This window comes from Nelumbo nucifera, chromosome 4 (genome assembly GCF_055504915.1).
Source record: "Nelumbo nucifera cultivar China Antique chromosome 4, China Antique-T2T, whole genome shotgun sequence".
NCBI lineage: Eukaryota > Viridiplantae > Streptophyta > Magnoliopsida > Proteales > Nelumbonaceae > Nelumbo > Nelumbo nucifera.
In genome coordinates this window covers 29,785,596-29,811,689 of record NC_142652.1, presented here as the reverse complement: position 1 = coordinate 29,811,689, position 26,094 = coordinate 29,785,596, and the positions used below count along the sequence as shown (strand labels likewise).

The following is a 26,094-nucleotide window of genomic DNA, read 5'->3' as shown; positions in this document are numbered from 1 at the left end:
TAGGGTTGACAAATATAAATAAGATTGAAGTAAGGATAGATTTGAGCCAATTTGAGCCGAATATCTAGTTATTTGAGTTGGGCTTGCCAATAAACTATGAGGCTAGGTTGAGCTTGAGATCGATTCGAGTTAGAGACTTGAGCTTGAATTAGGCTCGAGTCAAAAGCTTGTAAATTCGATCTTGACTGTGAGCCAAATGTTTTATAAAAATAAAAAATTATACATATAAAAAATATTTTTATTTGATATATGAAAAATTAAGAATTATAAAAAGCTAGTTATTATTATATATAAAAAATAAAAATATTATATATAATATTTTTTATTTATATATATTATTTTTTATATGTATGTATGTATGTATGTAAAAGCTCAATTAGCAAATGAGCCTACATATCATGCTTGAGTTTGGCTCAAAGCTCAGTTTAGACCGAGCCAAAATGAGCTTTTTATGACCTGGGCTCAAGTAGCTCATAAAAAGCTCGACTTGTGGCCACCACTAGATTAAAGTATTGGGCAACTCTACCCAATCTCAACCTGACATGTTTTCATATTTATATGTATAAATATCATATAAATATGCATTTATGCTTATAATGTAAGAATGTATTTGTATGTATGGGTTGCCAAGTTAGGATAAGATTAATGTGTATGTATGTATGTATGTATGTATTAACAATTGAGTTCAAAGGCAAAGTTTTTTACCATTAATATAATACTCCTAAATCATCACAACTATGTCCTTACACATATAATATTTCCAATGGATTAACCTTAATATGTTAAGCTTGAGTTCATGAAAAGATTTTAGTAAGAAGTTGGGTCAAGGTTAGGATTAGGGGTTTAATAACTTGGGTTGGATTATAATTGATCTTAATCCAATCTATCAAGGGTTGACTCGTTGGTGTGTTAACTGGTTTGTTCCAGTGTTGATGTGGAATCAAATCCCTTAACCAATACTTTGGGGGAAAAGGGGTTAGGGGGAAGTTATTAATGGTGCATAACATCGAATACCAAAAAAGAAATCCTAGATAGACAGGAGCAATGTTAGATAATGGGATATCAATCAAAAGAAAAAAAAAAGATGGTTATGAACTTTATGTCATGGTTAGGACCTTTTTATACCATATAATATTTATCACTTAGGCTCCGTTCGTTTTTCGGTAAGTTACTTACCTGGGTAAATGCATTTACCCATGTTCTTTTATTTCCCATGTAAAATAAAGCAATGACCATTTTAGCCATAAAAAATCCAATATTAAAAGGGGATGGATATCACTTACCTGGATACCCAGGAAAATAAACTTTCCCTGATCCCCACATAAATCAGAAAAAAAGAACATGGGTTTCTTGGTCAATGGGAATCAAAATCCCATTGACCAACTCCCCCCCCCCCCCCCCCCTCAAAATCCAGAAAAATAATGCCCCCTTAGGGATATTACTTGGTATAATGGTAAAATCTTTGGCTAACAAATGTGAGAATGTAGGTCAACCAATGTTGATGGTATTGATCACTTCAACATTTTGGTAGTTATATTTCTTTTGTTTTCTATGCAATCAAAGTCTTTTATGTTGGTATCAATTAGGGGTGCTCATAAAAATTGAAAAACTGAATTGAACTGAAAAAATTGAACCAAAAAATGTAGTTAACCAAATCAATTGGTTTGATATTTTTGAAAAACCAAAGGACCAAGTGATTTTTTGTTAACCTAGAAAAAAACAAACTGAACCAAAAAATGTGGCCAATCAAACTGATCAGTTTGGTATTTTTGAAAAAACAAAGGACCAATTCGGTTTTTGGTTAACCTAGAAAAGACTAGTGGCTAACCAAAATGATCGGTATATATATGAATATATATTATTTATAATATATTATAATATTTATAGTATTTATAATGTACTACTATACATATATAACATAATATTATATATATTTGTAATATATGTTATAAATACAAAAAATAAAAAGAAATTGAAGAACTAAATGGTTAAAAACCAAAAGTGATAACTAATTAACCGGTGGAATTGGTTTGGTTTTGGTTCAAGGATTACAAAAACCGATAGTACCTTTTTTTTTTGTATTTGGTGATACACATTACAAAATAATCTCCTCCCAAAGTTAGTGGTTGTGGGACTCAGATTCACGTTTATGCTAAAGCGAATAAGCTTATATACCAATTGAGCCATCTCTTAGTTGGTTACTAGGGATGAGCATGTGCCGGTTTAGTTCAATTCCATGGCAAAACCTCGAACCTACATTGTAGGGGTCGGCCAGGTTTTTGGAACCGGAATCTACCCTGTAAAGGTCAGTTATAGGGTTAATTCTAGCCTTGGTAATTTTTGGGGTTGGTTCTAGAGTCTACCCATGGAACCTGTGCTTTCTTTACTCTCCCCCTTAAAAAATGGCATTTTCTTTAAAACTTGATTTTTAATAAATATAATATATAGTTTAAAACTTAAACTTATCTTTATTGATTAAATTGGATAACTTAGTATGTAGATTATCAGTATATGGTTCAAAACTTATAATTTAAATTTAAATTTTATAAATATTACCTTTTACACTACTTAATGTCACATTCAAATATTAAAATGAAAACAAATGAACAAATCACTTAAGTAAGTCAATGGTCAAGTGAAACCATGGCCTAATTCGTATTAATGAGTGCTTGGGTTCAAATCTTCACATCCTCAAAAGTATTTTGGGGTTTATTTCAAGGCAAGTTCCACCAAGGCCAACCAAAGCTGGTTCGTCGCGTCAGTTTGTGTAGGGTAAACCCTTAGACCCTGGAACTAGCTTGGGTGGGGGTTGGTTCCAAATTTTTGGAACCAAACCCTACCCTACCCTATGATAGATTGGGTAGGGTGGTTCAAGACCGGTTCCATTCGGTTTTGGGTAGAACCTACCCATTTGCTCACCCTTATTGTAAACCACATATGCTTCTTAGCTCCTCGAGACAAAATGTGGTTTGAGAGAGTTGGGTAAATAGCTGAACTTGCAACTACTTTCCAGGCTATTGGAGATCCTATAGACATATTTACAAATTGGATAAATGCCTCTTTGGCATGAGATAGAATTTTTGTTAATTTTACATGGTTTTCTTATTGTTGCTTAACCTTCATATCCTTTCTCTACCTTTTTCTTTCAAATCAAACACAACCTTAAGGAAAAAAAATGAAAAATTAAAATGGACTTCAAGATAGAACATGATGTAGGTTTTTTGTGAAACATTAAGTGGCAATAACTGATATTTTCATGAAAACCTTAATACATCAAAATGGAAAAAAAAAAACGCTTAGCTGCTTCAACATGTGAAAAAATTATATACTCAAAAAAATTGTAATTAGCCTTAATGTGCTTGTATGGCTTAATAATATTATTCATAACAAGTATCTTTATTTGGGCATTACATATTACTCATGACATGAGATTAAGGGGTGGAGGAAGAATAGGGTGCATATGAGGTCCATTTCACATTACCATGAAGAGCCTATAGATACGGAGGTTTGATACTATGCTCCTTTAATTACAGGGACACTAAGTGGCCATCTAGGCTTCTGGTTCATCACGCAGGTTTGAACCTATGCCCCCTTAATTAGTAGAACACTGAATGACCATCTAAACAATTGGGTCAATAGTAAAGAAGTATTTTATTGGCTTAGAATGAAGATGGAGAGTTAAGAGTAGTGCTAAGAAAATATGAATTTGAAATAGTTGCTGACTTATTGCCCAAATTTTTGGGTCTAAATGAAGTGTTATGCAGGCTACAAGTTTTTCTAGTGAAATCTCGATTTTGAGTAAGGATTAAAATATTGATATGATATGCTATGTTTCAGATCTATATTATGCATGGATACACTGATACAAAAACATTTATAGACATTTAAACTTTAAAATATTAGGTTGGGACCCTCTAATGATTATAAAATAAAAAAAATAGTAAAAAAAGGGACCCAACTTCTGCTCTATGTTTTCTTCATTTTATTAATAAAATTCTCAGCTTTCTTGCTCCAAAAGAAAGAATGCATTTAAAATGTTGGAAAAATGTCAATTTTTCAAAGGGAAAAAATTCTCAATTAATACCATGTACTTTGGGTCAAGTGCCACTTTGGTACTTGAGCTTTAAAATGCAACAATTCAGTACCCAAACTTTGAAAATGTGCTGATTAAGTACATACTATTTATCAAGTTGTTAACCAGCTGTTAAGTGGTATTTTAAAAGACACAAATGCCCTTTGAGTGTCATCTAATTTTCTTTATCAACCATCTAAGCATTGATAAAATATGAATAGTCTGAAATCCTTGCCTCTTCTATTCAAGAAAGTTGGGGTCATTAGAATGCCCACTAAGATGTGACCCCAACTTTGTTGAATAGAAGAGGCAAGGATTTCAGACTGTTCATTTTTTGTCAACGTTTGGATGGTTGATAAAGAGAATTAGGTGACACTCGAAGGGCGTTTGTGTCTTTTTAAATGCCACTTAATGGCTGATTAACGGTTGGTTAACAACAGGTACTGGATTGGCACATTTTGAAAGTTCGGGTATTGAATTGTTGCGTTTTAAAGTTTGGGGACCAAAGTGGAACTAAGCCCAAAGTACAAGATACTAACTCGGAATTTCCCCTTTTTCAAAAAATAAAAAAAGAGAAATTTATGGTTTACTCCACCTCATAAATATTTATTGGTTTTTTATGTTTTATTTACCAATAATTCTAATACTCCACCTATGATTCATTATCCCCCTTGAATTTTGATGGATTCCCCCACCTGTCACTGTTTCACTACAAACAATAAAGATTTATGAGGTGAGCTAAACAATAAACCCCCAATAAAAAAACTTTCTAGTAATTGATCCATGACAGAAAACTTGAAAGCAATAGCAAATTTTTCTTTTTTTAACAAGTTAGGTGGCGTTTGATAACACTTTTCAGACCTTTGAAGTTTGAAAATGTTGTTTTTCAGATGCTAGAGGTGTTTGGAAGTGTATTTGAAAATTATTTTTAGATTTGAAATAATAAGACCCAAGCTAGGCGCTAAACATGTTTAGATGTGTTTAAGACTTGGCCAAAAGTCAAAAATACCCTTTAATTAAAGCCATGCTTGCGTGTCTCTAATAAACTAGTGGCAGCAAATGACTCCTTCGGTGAACCAACGGAGACGAGTGATTCCTTCGACATCCTCTCTCTCTCTCTCTCTCTCTCTCTCCTCCTCATTCTTCTTCTTCTTCTTCTTCTTCTTCTTCTTCTTCTTCTTCTTCTTCTTCTTCTTCTTCTTCTTCTTCTTCTTCCTCTATGGTCCCACAGATTTCGTCCTCTGTTTTTCATTTTCGATCATCGTTGTAACTCTCAACAACGACAATCTCCCACCGCTGCAACTCTCAACGGCGAAGACGACATGGAATCGTGGGCAGGCAAAACTGGAATCGTCGCATTCAACTTTAACAGCAATAGTTTGGGGGAGTATTGACGACTACTGAGAATCCCTCTTCATCGTTGTTGCAGTTATGTTGTTCACCGTATTCATCTTTTTTCTCCATTGAACATATTTTATTTATATTAATTATTTTAATTTTTATTAATATTAAATATTTTAATAGTTTAAGATATTATTTTTCTAATTATTAAATATTTTTTCATTGCTTATGGACTTTATTACTATTTCCATTATTATTTTAACTTTTAATAATTTATAAATTTATATGCATTTCAACTTTTTATTATTTTAATAAATTATTTTTTATTTTTATAATATATTCATATTTTTAATATTATTTTGAATTTAATAAATTACTTTTAGAGTAAATTTCTTATACTAACCCCACTATTATCTTGCACTACCTTTATTGCTTCTGATAATTGACTAATTACTCCCCTATCATTAGAGTTTTGTCCTAATCCGTCGTAATCTGCTCACATGCCACATCGTGTGAGTGTTATATTTTGATAAAATGACAATAATACCATTGTCTTCACCCCCGACGCTGGTGCTGGTTGTCTGAAACGTAGGGGGTGTTGGTTTTCAGGTTTACTTGAGGCTATGCTCAGGTGAAGACACACTCTTTGGACCCCAAAGGCAGTCACACCATTGTTGAACTCTAAAGCTAGTGATCTTGATGCCGAAGCTGGTGGCATAGATTTGGGGGAGTAATTGGTGGTGCCATTTCAGGGGACGAGAGGAGAAGTCATCTGACCAGGGGGTTTGGGCGCGTGTGAGCACCCGTTTTTATCCCTCTCTTCAACCACTGCTACATCCCCTACAATTCTCGTCAACAAAAAAAAAAGGATTTCTTCAAACGAAAATAGGGTTTCAACTGATCTATAGAGGTGGAGAGGGATAACTGAGAGGGGAAGGGGGCAGAGGAAGAAGATCACCGCCGCTCACTTCCTCTTCCAGAACCCCACGGAAAAAACCCCATGTCATACGAAAAAAATGCAGCAAAGTCGCTTCTTGACGCCTTGCCACATGAGAACTTCTCTCTATATTCTTTTCGATTATAACGGCCTTCATTTTTTTAGAATTTGGCTGAGCCTCGTAGTAGTTCTGTCTGAGAAGAAAATAAATGAGAGGAAGAACAGAGAGCAGAGGTGGATGCCGACGGGCAGGTGTCTGCACTAAAAGTATTCTTGTGCAGTAGTTCTGCATCGTAGTGGTTCTTGCACTAAAAGTATGTTGGTGCCGACGGGTGAGCCTCGCAATAGTTCTGCATCGACAGCTTCCAGACGGATGCTGGTGCCTGTGCTAAAAGTATGCTCCACACTTGAGCTACCCAACGGATGGTGCTAAAAGGGGCGACATTGTTCTTGGGTTTCTAACATTTAGTCCTGAGAATAGGCGGTCTGAGAACGACGCAGACAGTGAGACGGGGGAAGAGAGGAAGAAGAAGAGAAAGAAGGAGAGAGAGAGAGAGAGGCTGAGGGGTTGCAACGGAAATCTCATCTGGTCGAAAGTTCTGAAACTCGGAGATTTCCAACCTCTCTCTATCGATTTGGGAAGCTTGCAAGGTCTTCTTCGCCTTCTCTTCTGTCGGCTTTTTCTTCTCACCATTGCACCGTCATCCGGAGCAGCGATAAAGATTTGATCTAAGACAATCAACCTTTTTTATTATTAAAAACCTTATAATTATGTCTCGCTTCAGATTTTAAACATTTTTAATATCTTTTTAATTTTTCAAATTTCAGATTTTGCAGATTCAATTATTGCATTTTTTTAGTTTAGTGCTGATTTCATATGAATGTCTGGTGAAAAACATGAAGGGCATGTGACTTACGTGACCATTTTGGCTTTCCCCACCTCCCACGGGCCGTCAGAGAGGTCAATTTCTCCCCTTTCATGAAGGAAGCAGGCCGCCATCAGGACCATAACCATGTGCAAACGTCAACCGCAAAAAGAGTGTCCGGGCCTGATTATTTGCCCTCTTGGGTGGGGACAGTCCTTTATCACTTTATCCTTTACAATGAGCTCAGAAGGATTTGGGCCCAACAAAATTGACTCTTGACTGAAGTTTGAAGCCATCAACTAGAATTGATCTTCAACCAAAAACCAAGACGCCTTCTTCTTTAATTTAATTTTCACTTTGTATACATTAACCGTTGACACCTGAAGATGGACGGATGGTCCTTTGTGCGCTCCAAATCTGCATACAAAGAGAAGAAAGAGCAGTAACCACACATAATAGATTCAAGCATGGTTTTCAAAACTGGATTGGATTGGACGGTCGGACCAGAAAAACTAGGAACTGGTCATTTAATCGGTTCTGTTTTTCTCTAAAACTGTTGATTTTGGTCAGCAAATCGTTGAATCGACCAGTTAATCGTTCAAACCGTTTGAATTTGATCGTTTTTCAATTTTTTTATTTTATTTTTTGTTTTTTTTGTCAGAATGAGCCGACTGTTCGAATCGATAACCAGACCCCTGACCAGTTTGATCACCAGATCGGTTTTAAAAACTATGGATCCAAGACACCAATCCCTCAAACAAGAAACAAGAGAGAACTCTGGATGGAGCCCAAAATTAGAAATTACTTGACCTTCCAAGATTCACGATTTTTTAGACACATACTATCATTATGAGATAGCAATATATATAGGTCTCAGCCCAACGTTCCCTTTGTTGTCGTGACGCCTCTTCAGATTGAGACAAGTGTTACATATTAACCAAGGATCTAACTATTTGGTCATCCAATCTAAATAGGGTCAAATGGATACCCATTAACCCAATAAGAGCTGGAACCCGGATCCAAAGAAAAAAAAAGAGTACTGGTATTTCTATGAATAAAACATTTTCAAGTAAATAATCAAATAAATTTTATTTTTATAAATAAATAAATAATAATTTAAGAAAAAGAAGTGAATGATTGTATGTGAAGGTATTGCATAGAAATAACCATAAAAAAAATCTCCATCAACATGTGGAAGTGTACTTGCATATCTTTATTCATGTGAAAGTGTTTCCAATCCATGCCTACAAGTGCTGTAAGGTAGGTGTAAAGGAAATCTGGATTCTTGTTGAAATACTTTTTACAAGTCAACAATGTTTGGTGTAATGTGTTGTAAGAATATGTAGTCTAAAGTGCTCCCATCCTCATCTTTTCCAAATTCACATGAATTTCACATTTTTTTTTGTTTTCTTCTTATATGAGGCCCATAGTGTACAAACTACAAACCTCTTTTGCTTTCCTTTTTATTACTAGACATTTTTGGGGAATTAAATACATTAAAAAACAAAAATGTCCCCATGCATGCTTCAATTTTTATCATAATTGTTTTTTCTTTCTCTTTCCACTAGGTTTATGCCCACTTTATTAAAAATAGAAATTAGATACCGATGTAACTGTTTTTGGTCACGTATCAATTTTTTGTGATGTATCAATTTTTTGGCAAAGTACTTCATCATTTGACCAGCTTCTAGGTGACCTGTGGTGAGCTACTTGGTGACGAGCTTCCTGGCGGTGAGCTCCCTGGTGACGAGCTACCTGGTGACGAGTTCCCTGGTGGCGAGCTACCTGGTGACAAGCTCCTTGGTGGTGAGCTACCTGGTGACGAGCTCCACCACGAGCTCCCTGGTGGTGATCTATCTGGTGACGAGCTCCCTGGTGGTGAACTACTTGGTGACGAGCTCCCTGGTTGTGAGCTACCTGGTGACAAGCTCCCTGGTGGCGAGCTACCTGGTGACGAGCTCCTTGGTGGTGAGCTACCTGGTGACGAGCTCCACCACGAGCTCCCTGGTGGTGAGCTACCTGGTGACGAGCTCCCTGGTGGTGAGCTACTTGGTGACGAGCTCCCTGGTTGTGAGCTACCTGGTGACAAGCTCCCTGGTGGTGAGCTACCTAGTGACGAGCTCCCTGGTGGTGAGCTACCTGGGTGGACTCATCATTTGACCTGCTCCTAGGCGGCTTGTAACTCAGGGGATGGTGTAGCGCAACCCGACTGCCCTCTGCATGAGGTGATCTCCTCTCTTTTGTAGGCGGCGGGAGCTGAGGAACCTGCGAGAATTGAATCAGAGGACTCAGAGGTATTTTCCCGGCGGGGACTCTCCGATGCCTAAGTTAGCATTCTGATTGTAGGGAGATTGGAGAGAAATGAGAGAGCTAGAGAGCAAGGATTACCTCAATTTTTTCATTCTCTCCGCCTTGTCTTTGGGGGTCGGAGTCCTTATATAATGGTGTCCTGTCAAATCAGGTGTAACAACCTTTGTCAAGTCAGGCGTAACCGCCTCTGTCTCTCTGCCGCAGCTGTTATTGCCAAAGCTAAGGTGGCGGGTGCAGGCGGCTGCTGTAGAGTACGACTCTGCCAGTCAAGGGACAGCTCTCAGGACTGGCAGGCACGCCACTGCCTAGCGAGAGACGTGGGCACAGGTCTCCGGATCTGTCAGGTACGGTTGTCAGACAGGAGATCTTCCTGCGATACGCCGAGCTGCCCCTAAGTGCCGAGCTACCTATGCCGAGCTACCTGTAAGTGTCGAGCTGCCCCTAAGTGGCGAGCTCTTCGTAAGACGCCAGGCTGCCTGCGGAGTGGCCAGCTGCTTGTGGCGAGTTGCCTATACCGAGCTACCTGTAAGTGCCGAGCTGCCCCTAAGTGGCGAGCTCTTCGTAAGACGCCAGGCTGCCTGCGGAGTGGCCAGCTGCTTGTGGCGAGCTGCCTATGCCGAGCTGCCCCTAGCTATACCAAGCTCCCCGAGCTATGTCAAGTTGCTTGTGGCGAGCTCTACCGAGCTGCCTGTGACGAGCCATGCTGAGCTTTCTGTAAGTGGCAAGCTGCGGCAAGCTCTGTCGAGCTGCCCAGTTGCCAAGAGGCTGCACTTGGTTTGTATGAGGTGCCAGGTGTCACAATTTCACTGGAGGGCCAAATCCGCCCTCATCATTTGCCCCCCACTCCCGAGCTGAGAGTAACTCAGCGAAGGTAGTAGATTTCTTCTTTTGGCCCGTAAGTCGACGAGCTAGTAAGTGTTGATCCAATTCCTTAGGCTTTGGGAGTTGCCTGTATGTGGCGAGCTGCCTGCCAATGGCGAGTTTCCTGTAAGGTGAGGAGGTCTCCGCCAGTTCATTAGTGTAGCCCTTAGGCTCTGGGGGCAACTTATAGTTCACTTTTGCAGATTTTCCTCATGCTGAGGAAGCGACTGGGTATTTAGCAATAGTGTGGCCCATAGGCTTTGGGAGCGACTCGTAGTCCACTCTTCTTGAATTTGCCCATGCCGAAGAGGCGGCTAGGTCTTAAGCAATAATGTGGCTCGTAGGCTTTGGGAGCGACTCGTAGTCCACTCTTCTTTGACTTTGCCCGTGCCGAAGAGGCGATTGGGTCTTAAGTAGTAATGTGGCCCGTAGGCTTTTGGAAGTGACTCGTAGTCCACTCTTTTTGGACTTTGCTCGTGCCGAAGAGGCAATCGGGTCTTAAGCTGTAATGTGGCCCATAGGCTTTGCCTGTGAGGTGCCGAACTGACCAGGTGTCGAGCTACTTGTGAGGTGTCGGGCTGACCAGGTGTCGAGCTACCTGTGAGGTGCCGAACTGACCAGGTGCTGAGCTGCCTGCGAGGTGCCGAGCTGACCAGGTGCAGAGCTACCAGTGAGGTGCCGAGCTACCTGCAAGGTGTCGAGCTGACCAGGTGCCGAGCTACCTGTAACGTGCCGAGCCGATCAGGTGGGTGCCTTAGAGCTATGATTGTGCTGCATCAGCTTCGTAATGCCGGTCACCCACTCCTACAAGAAGCTACTAGGAGCTCGACCTTCGGGGGCAGCACTACTAACTTTAGGTCGTCAACTCACACGGGAGCCTTGGAAGGCTCGACCAGTAAGGGCGCCTATGTAGTTTGTTGGCAACCAACTCCTGCGGAAGCCACGAAGAGCTCATCTTTGTAGGGGGGACCTTAAGAAGAGGACTGATGAGGCTTTAACTGAATTGAAAGTAAACTTAGTCTATTAGCTCCCTGCGTAGTCTTTGAGTTCATAAAAAATGTAAACTATAAAGCGAGAGCTTCAATTTCTAAAAAGTGAGGACTTAACTTTCTAGGAGAAAAGGACTTAGCTTTTGTAGGATGAAAACTTAGCTTTTTGTAGCGTGTTCCCACAGACGACGCCAATTGATGTAACCGTTTCTAGTCATGTACCAATTTTTTGTGATGTATCAATTTTTGGCTAAGTACTTCGTCATTTGACCTGCTTCCAAGTGACTTGTGGTGAGCTACTTGGTGACGAGCTCCCTGGTGATGAGCTACTTGGTGATGAGCTCCATGGTGGTGAGCTACTTGGTGACGAGCTCCCTGGTTGTGAGCTACCTGGTGACGAGTTCCCTGGTGGTGAGCTACCTAGTGATGAGCTCCCTGGCGGTGAGCTACCTACTGATGAGCTCCCTGGCGGTGAGCTACCTAGGTGGACTCATCATTTGACCTGCTCCTAGGTGGCCTGTAACTTAGGGGATGGTGGAGCTCCTTGGTGTAGCACAACCCGACTGCCCTCTGCATGAGGTGATCTCCTCTCCTTTGTAGGCGGCGGGAGCTGAGGGACATGCGAGAACTCCATCTTTTCCTCCTCTTTGTAGGCGACCGAAGTTGAGGAACTTGCGGGAACTGAATCAGAGGACCTGGAGGTATTTTCCCGGCGGGGACTCTCCGGTGCCTAAGTTAGCATTCTGATTGTAGGGAGTTTGGAGAGAAATGAGAGAGCTAGAGAGCAGGGATTACATCCATTTTTTCATTCTCTCCCCCTTGTCTTTGGGGGTCAGAGTCCTTTTATAGTGGTGTCCTGTCAAATCAGGCGTAACAGCCTCTGTCAAGTTAGGCGTAACCGCCTTTGTTTCTCTACCGTAGCCGTTACTACCAGAGCTAAGGTGGCGGGTGCAGGCGGCTGCTGCAGAGTATGGCTCTGCCAGTCAAGGGACAGCTCTCATGACTGGCAGGCACGGCGCCGCCTAGCGAGAGACGTGGACGCAGGTCTCCGGATCTGTCAGGTACGGTTGTTAGGCAGGAGATCTTCCTGCGATACACCGAGCTGCCCCCAAGTGCCGAGCTACCTATGCCAAGCTACCTGTAAGTGCCGAGCTGCCCCTAAGTGGTGAGCTCTTCGTAAGACGCCAGGTTGCCTGCGGAGTGGCCAGCTGCCTATGTCGATCTACTTGTAAGTGTTGAGCTGCCCCTAAGTGGCGAGCTCTTTGTAAGACGCCAGGCTGCCTGCGGAGTGGCCAGCTGCCTGTGGTGAGCTGCCTATGCCGAGCTGCCCCTAAGTGGCGAGCTCTTCGTAAGACGCCAGGCTGCCTGTGGAGTGGCCAGCTGCCTATGCCGAGCTGCCCCTAGATATACCGAGCTCCCCGAGCTATGCCGAGCTGCTTGTGGCGAGCTCTACCAAACTGCCTGTGGCGAGCCATGCCGAGCTGTTTGTAAGTGGCAAGTTGTGGCAAGCTCTACTGAGCTACCCGAGCTTCCTGAGCTGCCTAGTTGTCAAGAGGCTGCACTTAGTTTGTATGAGGTGCTAGATGTCACAATTTCAGTGGAAGACCAAATCCGCCCTCATCAGATACCTTTTGATATAAGAAATAAATTTTTAGGAAAATGGATCATGAATGTTCATCAAATCACAATCACCAATGCATAAATTTTTCATAACAAGGAATGGCTATAGATATATACGTGTATGTGTGTGTATATATGTATGTATGTATAAGAAAACTTGAATAGCACTAACTGGATTAATATGAGCAATTTGAGTTGATTAGCAAATCCATTTCCATAATTTCCCGAGGAATCTCACGTGGCAAATAAGTTTTGAGCTTATAGGAAGTTGTATAATTACTATAGAGTCAAAGATTCAAGGTTGATAGAAGTTATTTTCAAGTCATTTTATTCATCATACTATTATTTTATTGATGACATATAATATAAAAGTCATTTTTAATCCATTTCAATAATATTATACATTTTTTGAACATTTTAATTTAATTTATTAATTGCATTAAATTTAAATCTAAACCTAGTGGATATGGTTCAATTCAAATCTGAACATCAACTAATCAACTTTTGGATCTATGTAAAAAAAATAATGATAAAAACACAAGAGGCCCATAATTTCAAATTTGGCTAAGTTTGGAAAGAATGTATGGTGTTTGGAAGCGTGGGCGTTTTTTGGGACTGATTTTCAAAAAAAAGCACTCATGCTTCCAAGACCCGTTCTTCACAAAAAAATGCTTCTGCCATATAGGCAGTGAGCAACACTGTGCTGTTTGGTAAGGTGATTTTTATCACCATTTTTCATGTATGTGCTGACAGGTAAGCACCACATAGGATACACATCAGTCAACCATTAGGGGAAACGGTTCATCGATGCATGAAATGTCAATGTGCATCGGTGAGGTTCCGATTTTCGAGGCATGCTTGATTTTTTAATAATTGGCTGAACCAAACAATGAGATACATGGGCGTTTGTTGAAACGCCTATGTGGATCCAACGTGGCACCATTTTTTGAAAAACGGTCATGATTCCAAACATCCCCTTAAATATAAGGTTTAGAAATGCAATATACAAGGTTTTGCATTGTATATATCATGGTTTTTGAAAACGAACCGGTGACCGAACCGGTCAGGGGTCCGGTTACCGGTTCAAATGGTTAATCAGCCGGTTCAGCGGTTTGCTGACTAAAATCAATGGTTTTGGGGGAAAAGCGGTTTTGGAGGAAAACGAAACCGATCAAACAACCGGTTCCCAGTTTTTCCGGTCCGACCGTCCGGTTTGGTTTGGTTTTGAAAACAGTAGTATATATTTGTATTTGTATCATGATTTTTAAAAACAAACCGGTGATTGAACCGGTTAGGGGTCCGGTTACCGGTTCGAACGGTCGATCCGTTTTGACAAAAAAATAAAAAAAAATTAAAAATTGAAAAGCGTCAAAACCGTTCTAACAGTTCAAATGATTAATCAGCCGGTTCAGCGATTTATTGATCAAAATCAACGATTTTGAGGAAAAAAACAGTTTTGAAGAAAAACAGAACTGATTATGACTGCTTCCCGATTTTTCCGGTCCGGTCCGATTTTGAAAACAATGATTTGTATTGAACATTGATTACATTAATTCTTATTCTGATTGATATGTAGTTGTTTCAAATTAAGCTCTAGGCATTGTCTAATATAGAGTGGAGAAAAAGGAATATTAATGTATGTTGTGATGGTTGGCTTGTCTCAGTCTAGTCCCAATGATACGACATAATCCGTCTCATCTAATAGATCGATATGGGAAGAAAAATCCCTTTGGGCGGTAAAATATTGGTTAACAACTTGGGCTATCGAAAGTTTCAAACTGGCTCAATCGACAAGGTCTCTTTAGGTCAGGTCTATCCAAAAGAATCGAATCAACCGAACTAATTGAAAGGCGGTGGTGACGGTGGTATCGGTTCTGTACAATGCTTTATTTTCTATCCACAGGTGACAGGTCTACACAAGCTTCTTTGCGGTGGTGACTAATAGTTTGTTTTTTATTGAAAATGCCGTAGTAGATAATTGGGCTGTTTTAGAGTATTAGAGATGAGCATGTTTGTGTACGCTCACAGTTCAAGATGTTCTTTTCTGTTACTATGTGGATATGCGAGTCCATCCTCTTATATTATATCGATTTTGGTTTTGTGGTTTTGTTTCGATTAATAATTAGGTCAGGATTGAAATTAAAAGAGTAAATTTTATAAATAAGATATAAAATAATATAATTATGACTAAAAATTAGTATTTAATCGATATTTAAACAATTATTTTATTGTCATTTTTATTAAAGTTATATCAAATGCTATAATACAAAACTATACTATGAAGTATCCTACTACCCCCGTCTTAAAGTCCTATAGAGAAAAAAACTAATGAAATACAAATATTTAATATCGAAATAAAGCAACGAAAAGATGAATAGACATGTGATGTGTTCTTGATTCATGTTATATAGTCGTACTAGCGAGGTCCTGTGTGATGTATGGTAAAATTTGAAAATTAAATAATAAGATTGAAGGAAAGTAATTCATAGTAAAATAATAAATGCATCATTACTATTAATTTAAGGTTAATTAAACCATAATTATTGTTAATAAATTATTATTGATTTATAATTAAATTTAAATTATTGTTGTTTATGATAAGTAATTGAATAACGACGGAACGAGTTCGAGACAGAGACCATATTCCCCATCCCAACCCTGATTTTGAAACAAGTCTCCATCCCCAACCCCAACCACTATCAAGGATAAAAGTTACCCTTCATCCCTGATCCCTGACAAAGACAGTTTCCTGTGGGGACCCAAATCACCACTTTTTTAATTAAAGGTATTTTTTGGAAAATAAATTTACTTAAAATAAAGAATAGTTTCAAATTTAAATAATATCTTAAATATATTTTGATATATATATATATAATGTAAATAATCTATCTATCTATCTATCTATCTATATATACATATACATAAAAACAATCCATGTCAGTTACCCTCTCCTTTCTCCAAACCCCTTCTTCCTAAACTCTCTCTCCTTTCCCCTTCCCACCACTCCCATTTCACCAATTCAACACCCTTTCTCTTAATTCCTTAATTAAGATAATGAAATTAACCAATTTACTGTTAATTATATAATTAAAGTTAATTAAAATTTTTAACAAAAAGTATTTTTGGAAAATAGATTCACTTAAAATAGAGGAATTTTTAAAATTAAATAATATTTTTAATATATTTTGGTGTATATATAATGTAAATAGTATTTAATATATATAACTGAAGTCTGGGTAGGGTAGGGACTTCACTTTCCATCCCCGTCCCCATCCATAATTAGGGATTCCTATTAATCCCCATCCCCGCCCTATTAATCCCCATTGGGTCGAGGAGGTCGAGTATCCAACGAGGCTGGGGAAATTGCCATTCCTAAATAATTTTGTTAATTAAACAATCTAACTAAGTTTTATTAAGCAACCTAATAAAGTAAAGGGTTAGAGTGTTAAAAATTCAGTAAATTAATTAGTATAAATTAACTAATTATTATGGAAACTTATAATTAACCATTTTATTGTTAATTATGTAAATAAAGCTAATTAAATTAATCAGTATTAATTATGTAAATCATTGGTGTTATATAACCCAAGAATGGGGTTTACAAGGTTTTGACTCAGGATTTTAATGTAACTCATATTGTTCTTTGGCAATGGAAGGTGAATATATGGAAATGGAAGATTGTTCAAAATCTTCCCAAAATAATTTATCCAATTTTGTAAGGAATCCTAACTGGTTCTACTTTATGGGATGTATTTTATCTCACTAATGAGATAAAGTATCATAATATGGAAATTAAATGTAATGGACATTAATTGATTACCAACATTAGAAGGGTGGTGACATGGCATCATGAGAGGAGGAGAATAATTACATGGAGAGAGAGAGAGAGGAGCTAATTAACGAGATTAGTTATGTGGGTAAAGAGATTGAAAGGGGTGAATAGTTGTGGGGAGATAGTATAGATTAGGGCTGTTTATGGGTCGGGTTGGGTCGATTTATTGTGGTTTTTTCAATTGACCTTGACATGGTCGGGTTACCTGACATAGAAATTGAAACCGACCCTGTGTTAAGCAAAATCGATGTAGTCGGTTTGAGTCAGGTTGGGTCAGTTTGGGTTGGTTTCGGTTCTAAGTTCATCCCTGTGATAAAATCTTGCTAATTTTAAAAACAGTAATAAATTGAACATCATTTCAGCCATCTCCTATGATAAAATTTAAATGAAAAGTTAATCACAAAAGTTGTTCATTAATCACTATTCACTAATCCAAAATTTCTTGCAACCATTAAAAAACTAGGTGGCCTAATGGGCTTTGGAACTTCATGTTTGAACTAGGAACTAAGTCGGTGTGAACACCGAAACCGAGCCGAATCATCGGTTTAGGAATTTGCCCAACCCGAAACCGACCCGTGCTGATGAAAACCCGGCCGACTCAGGTTGAGTCAGCCCGGGTTGGTCAATTTGGTCGGGTTGGGCCTTCTTATGAACAACCCTACTATAGATAATATATTGAATTAATTAAGGAATTGAGGAATAGTGAAGAGAGAGAGAGTCAAGGAAAATGTAGGGTGAGGATAATGGAGCAAGGAGAGGCATGACAATGTAGACAGTCTCATATATATATATATATATATTTAAGATATTAAAGATTTATGATATAAAAATGAAGTTAACTATGGATGTAGATGTGGAGTATAATTGGGTATGATCTGATTGTCCCCGTTAATAAATAATAGGGGTTTTTATGGACAACTCTGTCTCAGAAAAAAGAAAACTCAAATAACCTAGTATTAGGGGTGTTCAGAGTTCAGTTAACCGAACCATGGCATATTTTTCAAACTGAACTGATAGTACCGGTTTTTCTATTTCTCCAAACTGAAACCAAATCAGTACCATCGGTTCTTTAGTTTTTCAGTTTTTTATATTTATAATATATATTATATAAATATATGTATAATAATAAATGATATATAATATATTATAAATATTTAAAAAATATATAATATATTTATAAATAGATTGTTATAAATATTATATAAGTATATATTTATATATAATGAATATATATTTATATAATGTATAAAAAATATATGACATATTAAAAATATATAAAATATAAATATAAATATAAATATATATACCAGTCGGTATGATTAACTGCTGATTTTTTTTGTAGGTTAACCAAAAACCGAACCAATCGATTCGGTTAACCGCAGTTTAATTTTTCGATTTTTCGGTTTTTCATGGATACCCAGGTACGGCATTCGCAACCCCCGTCGACCGCACTTAGAATGCCGATATTAATTATCGGAACGGGCCCCGATACACCCTGCCCCTAACCAGATCCGATTCATTGATAATTCGACAGCTAAGAATGGACCCGGCTCGCGTGAGGTAGCCACGTAAATTCTTGCACTGAGTTGCACCCCTGACCCTGAATAATGGGCTCGGTCCGCTTTTCTGAAAAATGCCAAGGCTTCAGAATCGTGCATTGATTTTTGGTGGGCGATATTTGACCATCCGATGTGATGGAAGGTTTTGATTGGTCAAAGGTAGCCACTGAGTTCCTGTCGAAAGAGTTTTTCACGTTTCTACCTTGTACAATTTGACTCTCTGATTGCTGATACACTTCGCTACCTGGAAGGCTGGAACTCCTAATCCTCGCTTAGAGTTCACCTTGAGCTCAGCTCTTATGGCGGAGACGGAGCAAAAGAACATGGAAATCCTAACCTTAGAATCAAACAAGTCAGAAACGTTAGTAGATGGAAATCTCCTAGTTGCTCGAGCTCTTGCCCGTGCTGGGGTTGATTACATGTTCGGAGTTGTTGGGATTCCAGTAACCTCTCTTGCAAACCGTGCCGTTTCTCTCGGCATACGATTCATCGCCTTCCACAATGAGCAATCCGCCGGATATGCTGCCTCTGCGTACGGCTACCTCACCGGTCGACCTGGAGTTCTCCTTACCGTTTCGGGTCCTGGCTGCGTACACGGGCTTGCTGGGCTCTCCAACGCTGCAGTTAATACATGGCCGATGGTCATGATCTCTGGCTCCTGTGATCAGAAGGATTTCGGTAGGGGAGATTTTCAGGAGCTTGATCAGATTGCTGCCGTGAAACCCTTTGTGAAATTCGCCGCGAAGGTGACTGATATTTCAGAAATCCCTACTCACGTTTTCGATGTCATCACTCACGCAATCTCGGGGAGGCCTGGTGGTTGCTACTTGGATCTCCCATCCGATGTTCTCCACCAAACGGTTTCGGAGTCTGAAGCTGCTAAGCTCTTGGCTGCGGCCGAGAATTCCAGGACTGGACAAACAATTGGAAAGACTATTGGAAGCCTAGAAATTGAGAACGCAGTGTCTTTGCTCCGACACGCCGACCGGCCTCTAATTGTGTTTGGGAAAGGTTCAGCTTTTGCTCGAGCCGAGAATGAACTGAAAAAGTTGGTTGAATCAACGGGAATCCCCTTCTTGCCCACACCCATGGGGAAGGGATTATTACCTGACACACACGAACTAGCTGCGACGGCCGCAAGGTCACTTGCAATTGGTCGCTGTGATGTTGCACTCGTTGTGGGTGCGCGGCTTAACTGGTTATTGCACTTTGGCGAGCCTCCTAGATGGTCTAAGGACGTGAAATTTATTCTGGTTGATATCTCTGAGGAAGAAATTGAGCTTCGGAAACCATACCTGGGTTTGGTTGGTGATGCTCGTCTTATTGTGGGCTTGATAAATAGAGAGATTAAGGATGATCCATTCTGTTTAGGGAAGTCTCATCCTTGGGTTGAAGCAATTTCGAAGAAGGCAAAGGAGAACGTGTCAAGGATGGAATTGCAGTTGGCAAAGGATATCGTGCCGTTTAACTTCCTTACACCGATGAGGATTATAAGGGATGCAATTCTTGCAGAGGGGAGCCCTGCTCCGATTTTGGTCTCGGAAGGTGCAAACACGATGGATGTTGGTCGGTCTGTACTGGTTCAGACGGAGCCAAGGACTAGGTTGGATGCAGGGACTTGGGGAACAATGGGAGTTGGTCTGGGTTACTGCATTGCTGCTGCTGTGGCATCACCTGGTCGCCTCGTAGTTGCTGTTGAAGGGGATTCTGGATTTGGGTTTAGTGCCATGGAAGTCGAGGTTTGACCCTTTTCTTATACATATATCCGTTTATTATATGCACAGAGAAACACACAATACACTACTGTTGGCTAGAAATTAGACTGCTAATCAACGGAGCGGAGGGCGGAAATTCTTGTTTAACCAATGACCACTCAACCAGCAACTAGGCAATCTGAGAAGCTGGGAGGGGGTTTCAGGTGGATTCTACTAACAAAATAATTCATCCGGATAAGCCTGAAGAAATAAACTGGAGAAACTGAGATTAAACCATATGAACAATAGAAAAAGTATCTTGAATCCTCCTCGGTTTCATTTATCAGATCCCCACAACAGATAGTGTTCCATACGTCTGATTGAATGAAAGCAACAAAACTAACAATTGGATTCTACTGATAAAAGAAAACTAACTATTGGATTCTCACAAGCCTAATGCTAACCGATTCTTTTTCACCTGTTGTAAACCACGGATTTTATATCAGTAAGTCTTTTGATTCATTACTGTATTTACCTGAAACATATCCAGACTCCTTCCTATGTTTCTACATGTATCTGATCTTACCTTAGAATTTTTCTTCCAGCTTCCTTATTGAATCTCCTGATAAAACATTACCTTGTTTTTCTTCTTGAATGGACTCTTCTTTATATGGTATGGAAGATGGTTCTGTCTGGGGTTTAATCTGATCTATCTGCTGTTCAACACTCAGGATTTAGTCATTCATTGACTCCATTGCCTTCCTTTGACACTTTTCTGTCCACGTGGATTGAATGAGTCCAAAGAGTTAAATTGAAACTTTCATCTATTTTAGCTGGGTTATATCATTGTAATTCTGCAAATATGAGCTACACCTTTTTAGTTTTTTCCTGCGATCAGTTTGAAACTTTGAATTTCAGGATATCTATTATAGCCTTCCATCATAATTTGATTTCACAAGCCATAAGTCGCAGAAACTTATAAAAAAAAGTCATAAGTGGCAAAAAGAAGAGAATTCCCTCCCTATTGCCCACTGTTGGTCCAGTGTTCTCACACTTGCCAGCCTGAGGTTTTACCATAAAACCAAGTAATGGCCCCTTCCCTTCCCCATTTAAAGGGAACTGGATTACTTTAAGATAGAAATGTTAAGCCATGCTTTATTGCTCAAATCTCTAAATTTGTACTTTTTATTGTGATACCAAAAATCCAACCTTCAAACTCAATGTATGGGAATTCATTTCAGTTTGGTCCCACAGGTGAAACTGATAATAGGGAAGCCATCAGCATGTCATAGGTCACCATGTCCTGCCATATTATCAGTTTCATCTGAAACACTAGCTATTAAAATCTTGATTTTGTCAGATCTGAAACATAGGTTTAAAAATCGGCTATCACCCAATATTGGTCCCAGGTATCTGAAATATGGCTTACATGGGTCTAAATGGGCCTAGTGGCACCTTATGCTGATACTTCTGTTGCTCCTTTTCAAACAAATTTAAAACTAGAGGAGAGATTCCTAATTTAATTGTCACCTTGATTAAATTCCTTGGAACTAGCCTAAACTCAGTATTTATTATTGAGATACTAACTAAACAAGCTTTCCGGCCTAATAATTAAATGATGAATTCTTTAACTAATTAAGCATCAAGTAAAGAATAAAGGACATCAATATTTGCTCTATTGGTGCTGCATAGCTGGTTGAGAAAGTCCACTATCTGAAATTCTGAATGGCTGGTCATGGCCAACTAAGGTCCATCCATGCTTGTATCATTGAATGTAACTGGAGAGCTTTATATGTAGGACTACTAGAGCTGTCATCAATTGAGCGATCCCTGTTTCCAGGCTTTCTTTCCCTTCTTTCTTTGCTTTCAGCTGAGGTGCCTCTTGACATGCCTGCAGATGCCATGCCATACTGTTCCATATTCTATTCATTGTAGTTTCAGGCAAATAGGCAATGTCATATTTTAATAATGAAGCATTGTTCAAAGTATTGATGCATATTGTACCGTATCATAATTCATACAACACATTGGTTTTCAGGGTCACCGAAATGCTAAATACTGAGAGTTAGGGCCTTTTAATAGGTTTGAACTTTAAACATTAATACACATCCTAATATATCTCTATCTGTGAATTATCAAACTGAAAAAAATTAAAAATCAATTATTGAAAACTCTGGGTATGTGGTTTTTGCCTATCCAGGGTATTGATACTTTGAACCATGAATGTAAGTGGTTTGATGCATGACATTGCTGGTTGGTACCAAGTATCAACCACCGGCACTAGGTGCCATAGGTACTGGATTGCAGCATGTGTTATAGCATTCTTAGGTCAAAATGCATGCAATTCACTTGTGCATGCCATGAAGAAAATCATGGAAATCATTTTCTACTTTGATACCTTTCATACAAAAGCATATCATAAAGAGATGATTAGATTTGAAGGTGGATGGTTAGAGCTCAGTCATTCTTGGTTGAGCATGTCATAAGTGTTTCAAATGCCTGTGGTTGGTTTAGATAACATTGGTGCCTCCATAAAGAGATATGATTCATTTTAGGATCTATAATCAAGATCCATCTGTTTTAAGCCTAGCAAGTCAAAGTGGTAATGCATCCTGCATGAATGCTTGGGTGATCTGTTTGACTTTTGTAACTTCATTGATGGGTGCAACGTAGGCAACCAAGATGCTTCTGGTATTGGAGGAGCAATTCGAGATGACAAGGGAAATATTTCAATTAGTTTCTGAGGATTGGTTGGTTTTGGAAACTCTTCGAGGGTAAAATTGTTAGTATTACTTCAAGGATTAAATATGCTTCAACAGCTATCTGGACAGAAGTACAAGTGGAAAGGGACTGCCAACTGGTGGTTATTTAAATGGTTTTGGGGGAAGACATACCTTTGGTGCTAAGATTTTGGGTAGAGAAGCAAGAGTTTTGGCTACCAACCTGATTTTTGGTGTAGGGATAGTCTGCGACTGGGTGAAGAGTTGTAAGAATCTTATTATGAGAACTCAGGAGAATCTATGATACTTATGTCCTCATTGTACCCTGCTATCATCTCCCAGATAGAAAAGATTTCTTTATCCATAACAAGAAATGTACAGTTTTGTGTCAAACACCACTCTGGAGTAGCTGCCTTGGCTAGCTGCTCTCACCAATATTATTTGTTGTAAACAAAAATTCCCACCCTGGAGGATTATACCACAAAAACATTTGATCATGACCCGTTGTTTTGCAAACATATCAGCTACATTTTTGGTTGATCTTGGACTTAATCTAAAAACTGTCCTGAAAACCAGATAGCAAAGAAATTTTCCCTTACCTTATTAATGTAATTCTATCCATTTTCTCAAGTTAAAACAAATTTATTATGTATTTATTTGGTGAGCATTATATATCCAAACAAATGTTTTTACTTGATGAGTGTTATTTATCCAAAAAATATTTACTAGATCTCAAGAAATTAAATGCTACATGTGTTTTCGTTTAGTAAATTTTGTTAGTTATATATGTTAATGTACTCATGCGTGGTAGTTTGCTTAAAATAATTTTCATTTTGAAATACTTTCTTTCTTGAACTGCAGACAGTGGTGCGGTACCAGTTACCTGTGGTTGTGGTTGTTTTTAACAATGGTGGTGTATATGGTGGCGATAGGAGAAACCCTGAAGAAATTCAAGGGCCTTACAAAGATGACCCAGCACCCACATCTTTTGTCCCTGATGCAGCATATCATATCCTAATTGAGGCTTTTGGTGGAAAAGGTTACCTTGTTGGAACACCTGAAGAACTCAAGGCTGCACTTGCTGAATCATTTTCTGCAAAGAAGCCAACTGTAATAAATGTCAGGATTGATCCCTATGCTGGTGCAGAAAGCGGGAGACTGCAGCATAAGAACTGAGGTAGGACTGTAGGAGGCTTTACTGCTTTGTGTTTGAATTTGTTTATTATTTCCTATTAGTGAAATTGGTATATTACCACTTTGTTAGCAAAAGCTTTAAAAGGCTACATGCCAACTGCAAAGTTACTGGTAACATCTTTATGGTGTATTGATGGTTGAAGCCTTAGCCCATCGATTTTATTCAAGAACATCAAAGTTCTATTAATAGTGGTCGGCCTTCGCCGCTTAACTAGTAAGGCTACATGCTAACCAAGTTTAGAATCCCTGTGCTATCGCTTTCCATAGTTCACTTGTTCAAACCTAAGTCTTTAATAACTGAAACCTTCAAAAAGAGCTATAACTTTTGCATGAAAATGGAGACAAAGCACATCTTGACTCAAACTTGCTAAAGATAAAATGGCCCTTCCAGTAACATCTGTGACACCAAAAGATGCACCACCTGATACTTTGAATCCTCCATCCACATTTATCTTAAGCCAGCCTTTCTAAGGTTTCTCCTAATGGGCTTGGGAGTCACCCCTCATGATCTTTGACTTTTGCATAGGAGCTGAGATTCCCATACCTAATTCTTGCCAATTCTGTTACCAAATCAACCTCTGAGCTTTTACTAACATGTCAATAAGAAATAAATCATTCTTCACAAGCACACTAATCTCATAGGAACAAATTTCATTCCTGGCTTTCCATACATTCCAAAGAAGGGAAGCAAGAGTCAATATATATCATGATAGAAATTTCCAAATATGCTTGAAGAGTCTTTTTTTTTTTTTTTTATCAGCATGCTTGAAGAGTCATTTAACCATTCATAGAAGTAGTCTGAGCTACTCAACTAATCACTTCGAATTTCTCAACCAAATCACACTGCCCTCACAAAGTTGCACTTTATGAGAGTATGAAGTTTGTCATCTTTTCCCACCCCACAAATCTGACATTGAGCATTTTGCTTTATGCATCTCTTGCAAAAATTGCATTTGCATCTAGGGCTTCATTACAGCCTCTCCATGAAACATCTTTATTTTAGGATCTAGATTAGCATGCCATTTTTTTTTCCAAATATTTACATTATTCTCATTTCCAACTCTCCCAACCTTTTTCCCTTTCCCATATTATAAGCCACATAATAAGCAGATTTTACAGAGAAATTTCCTTTCATATCTGTGTCCCAAATCATTTTTCTTCCCAATTAAATTGAGCCAAACTGATATTTTTAATCTTTTGAGCTGCACAAGGAATAAAGTTTTCATCAATAACATCGCTATTCCAAGTCCTAGAATTACTATTTATTATCTCAACAACTTTCATCCGGCATTTACCATTATGGTAATTGTCCACAGAAATGTTCAGTAAAAGCTAAAAAAGGGAAATTAGTTTTGGCACGTCCAATTGGAAAATATATTACTCTTGTCATGATTAATGTGAATTTTGTTCCTTGACCCTATTTACTGAATGGAAGTTGTACCAGCACCAACTGGATAACATATTAACATCAAATACAAAGGATATTGTAAGCAGTGGCATTTTGTAGTTGCTAAATACTTCTTTTCAACTGGTGTAGCAGTAGCCTCAAACTCCATCAACCAAGATCATGATCAAATTCTACAAGTAGGCCCTCAGCAAGGACCGACCATGATTACAACTCTACAACAACATTTACCATACTAAGCATGCAGCTTGTGGATGCTGGGCACCTACGGTTGTGTCACATGTTTAATAATGCAGGAAATTGTACAAGTAGCATTAAATGCTGGAACTGATGGTATTAGTTGTGTTGCATGACTTGGATGTATCATGCATGTTACCTTTATATCAATTTGAGAAGCAGGTTTACTTTTGTGCTCATATGCCCTTTGGGTAGTTATTAGATCATTAATCATTTTCTTTTATAATCAAACTGCATTAATTAGACAAAACCCTTATATCTAACTATGATCAATGAAATCTCTCAAGTGTTATGTTTCTGTGTTTTTCCCCCTGTAACCAGGATGTGTTTCAGTTTGAAAGTTGAGAGTTCTTAGTTTCTTTTATGTCAAAACAAACGGAGCTTCAAAGGGACTTATATGGACAAGCCATGTGAATAGCAGACCTACCTGGGCTATTTGATTATGGCTGAAGTGGTT

The 26,094-nt window shown here is 38.8% G+C and overlaps 1 protein-coding gene across 2 annotated transcripts; it reads left to right on the top strand.

Moving 5' to 3' along the window:
- The first annotated feature begins 18,486 nt into the window (after nt 1–18,486).
- Nucleotides 18,487–25,816, top strand: LOC104613342 (Thiamine pyrophosphate dependent pyruvate decarboxylase family protein). Of its 2 annotated transcripts, none has more exons than XM_010281122.3 (3): nt 18,487–20,126; nt 23,663–23,978; nt 25,536–25,816. In XM_010281122.3, the coding sequence occupies exons 1-2, from the start codon at nt 18,687–18,689 to the stop codon at nt 23,975–23,977; spliced, it is 1,755 nt and encodes a 584-aa protein (XP_010279424.1). In that variant the 5' UTR covers nt 18,487–18,686; the 3' UTR covers nt 23,978; nt 25,536–25,816. The 2 variants fall into 2 exon arrangements, with proteins under 2 accessions (XP_010279424.1, XP_019056022.1); XM_019200477.2 differs by having other exon boundaries at nt 18,535–20,126; nt 25,533–25,816.
- The last annotated feature ends 278 nt before the right edge of the window (nt 25,817–26,094 follow it).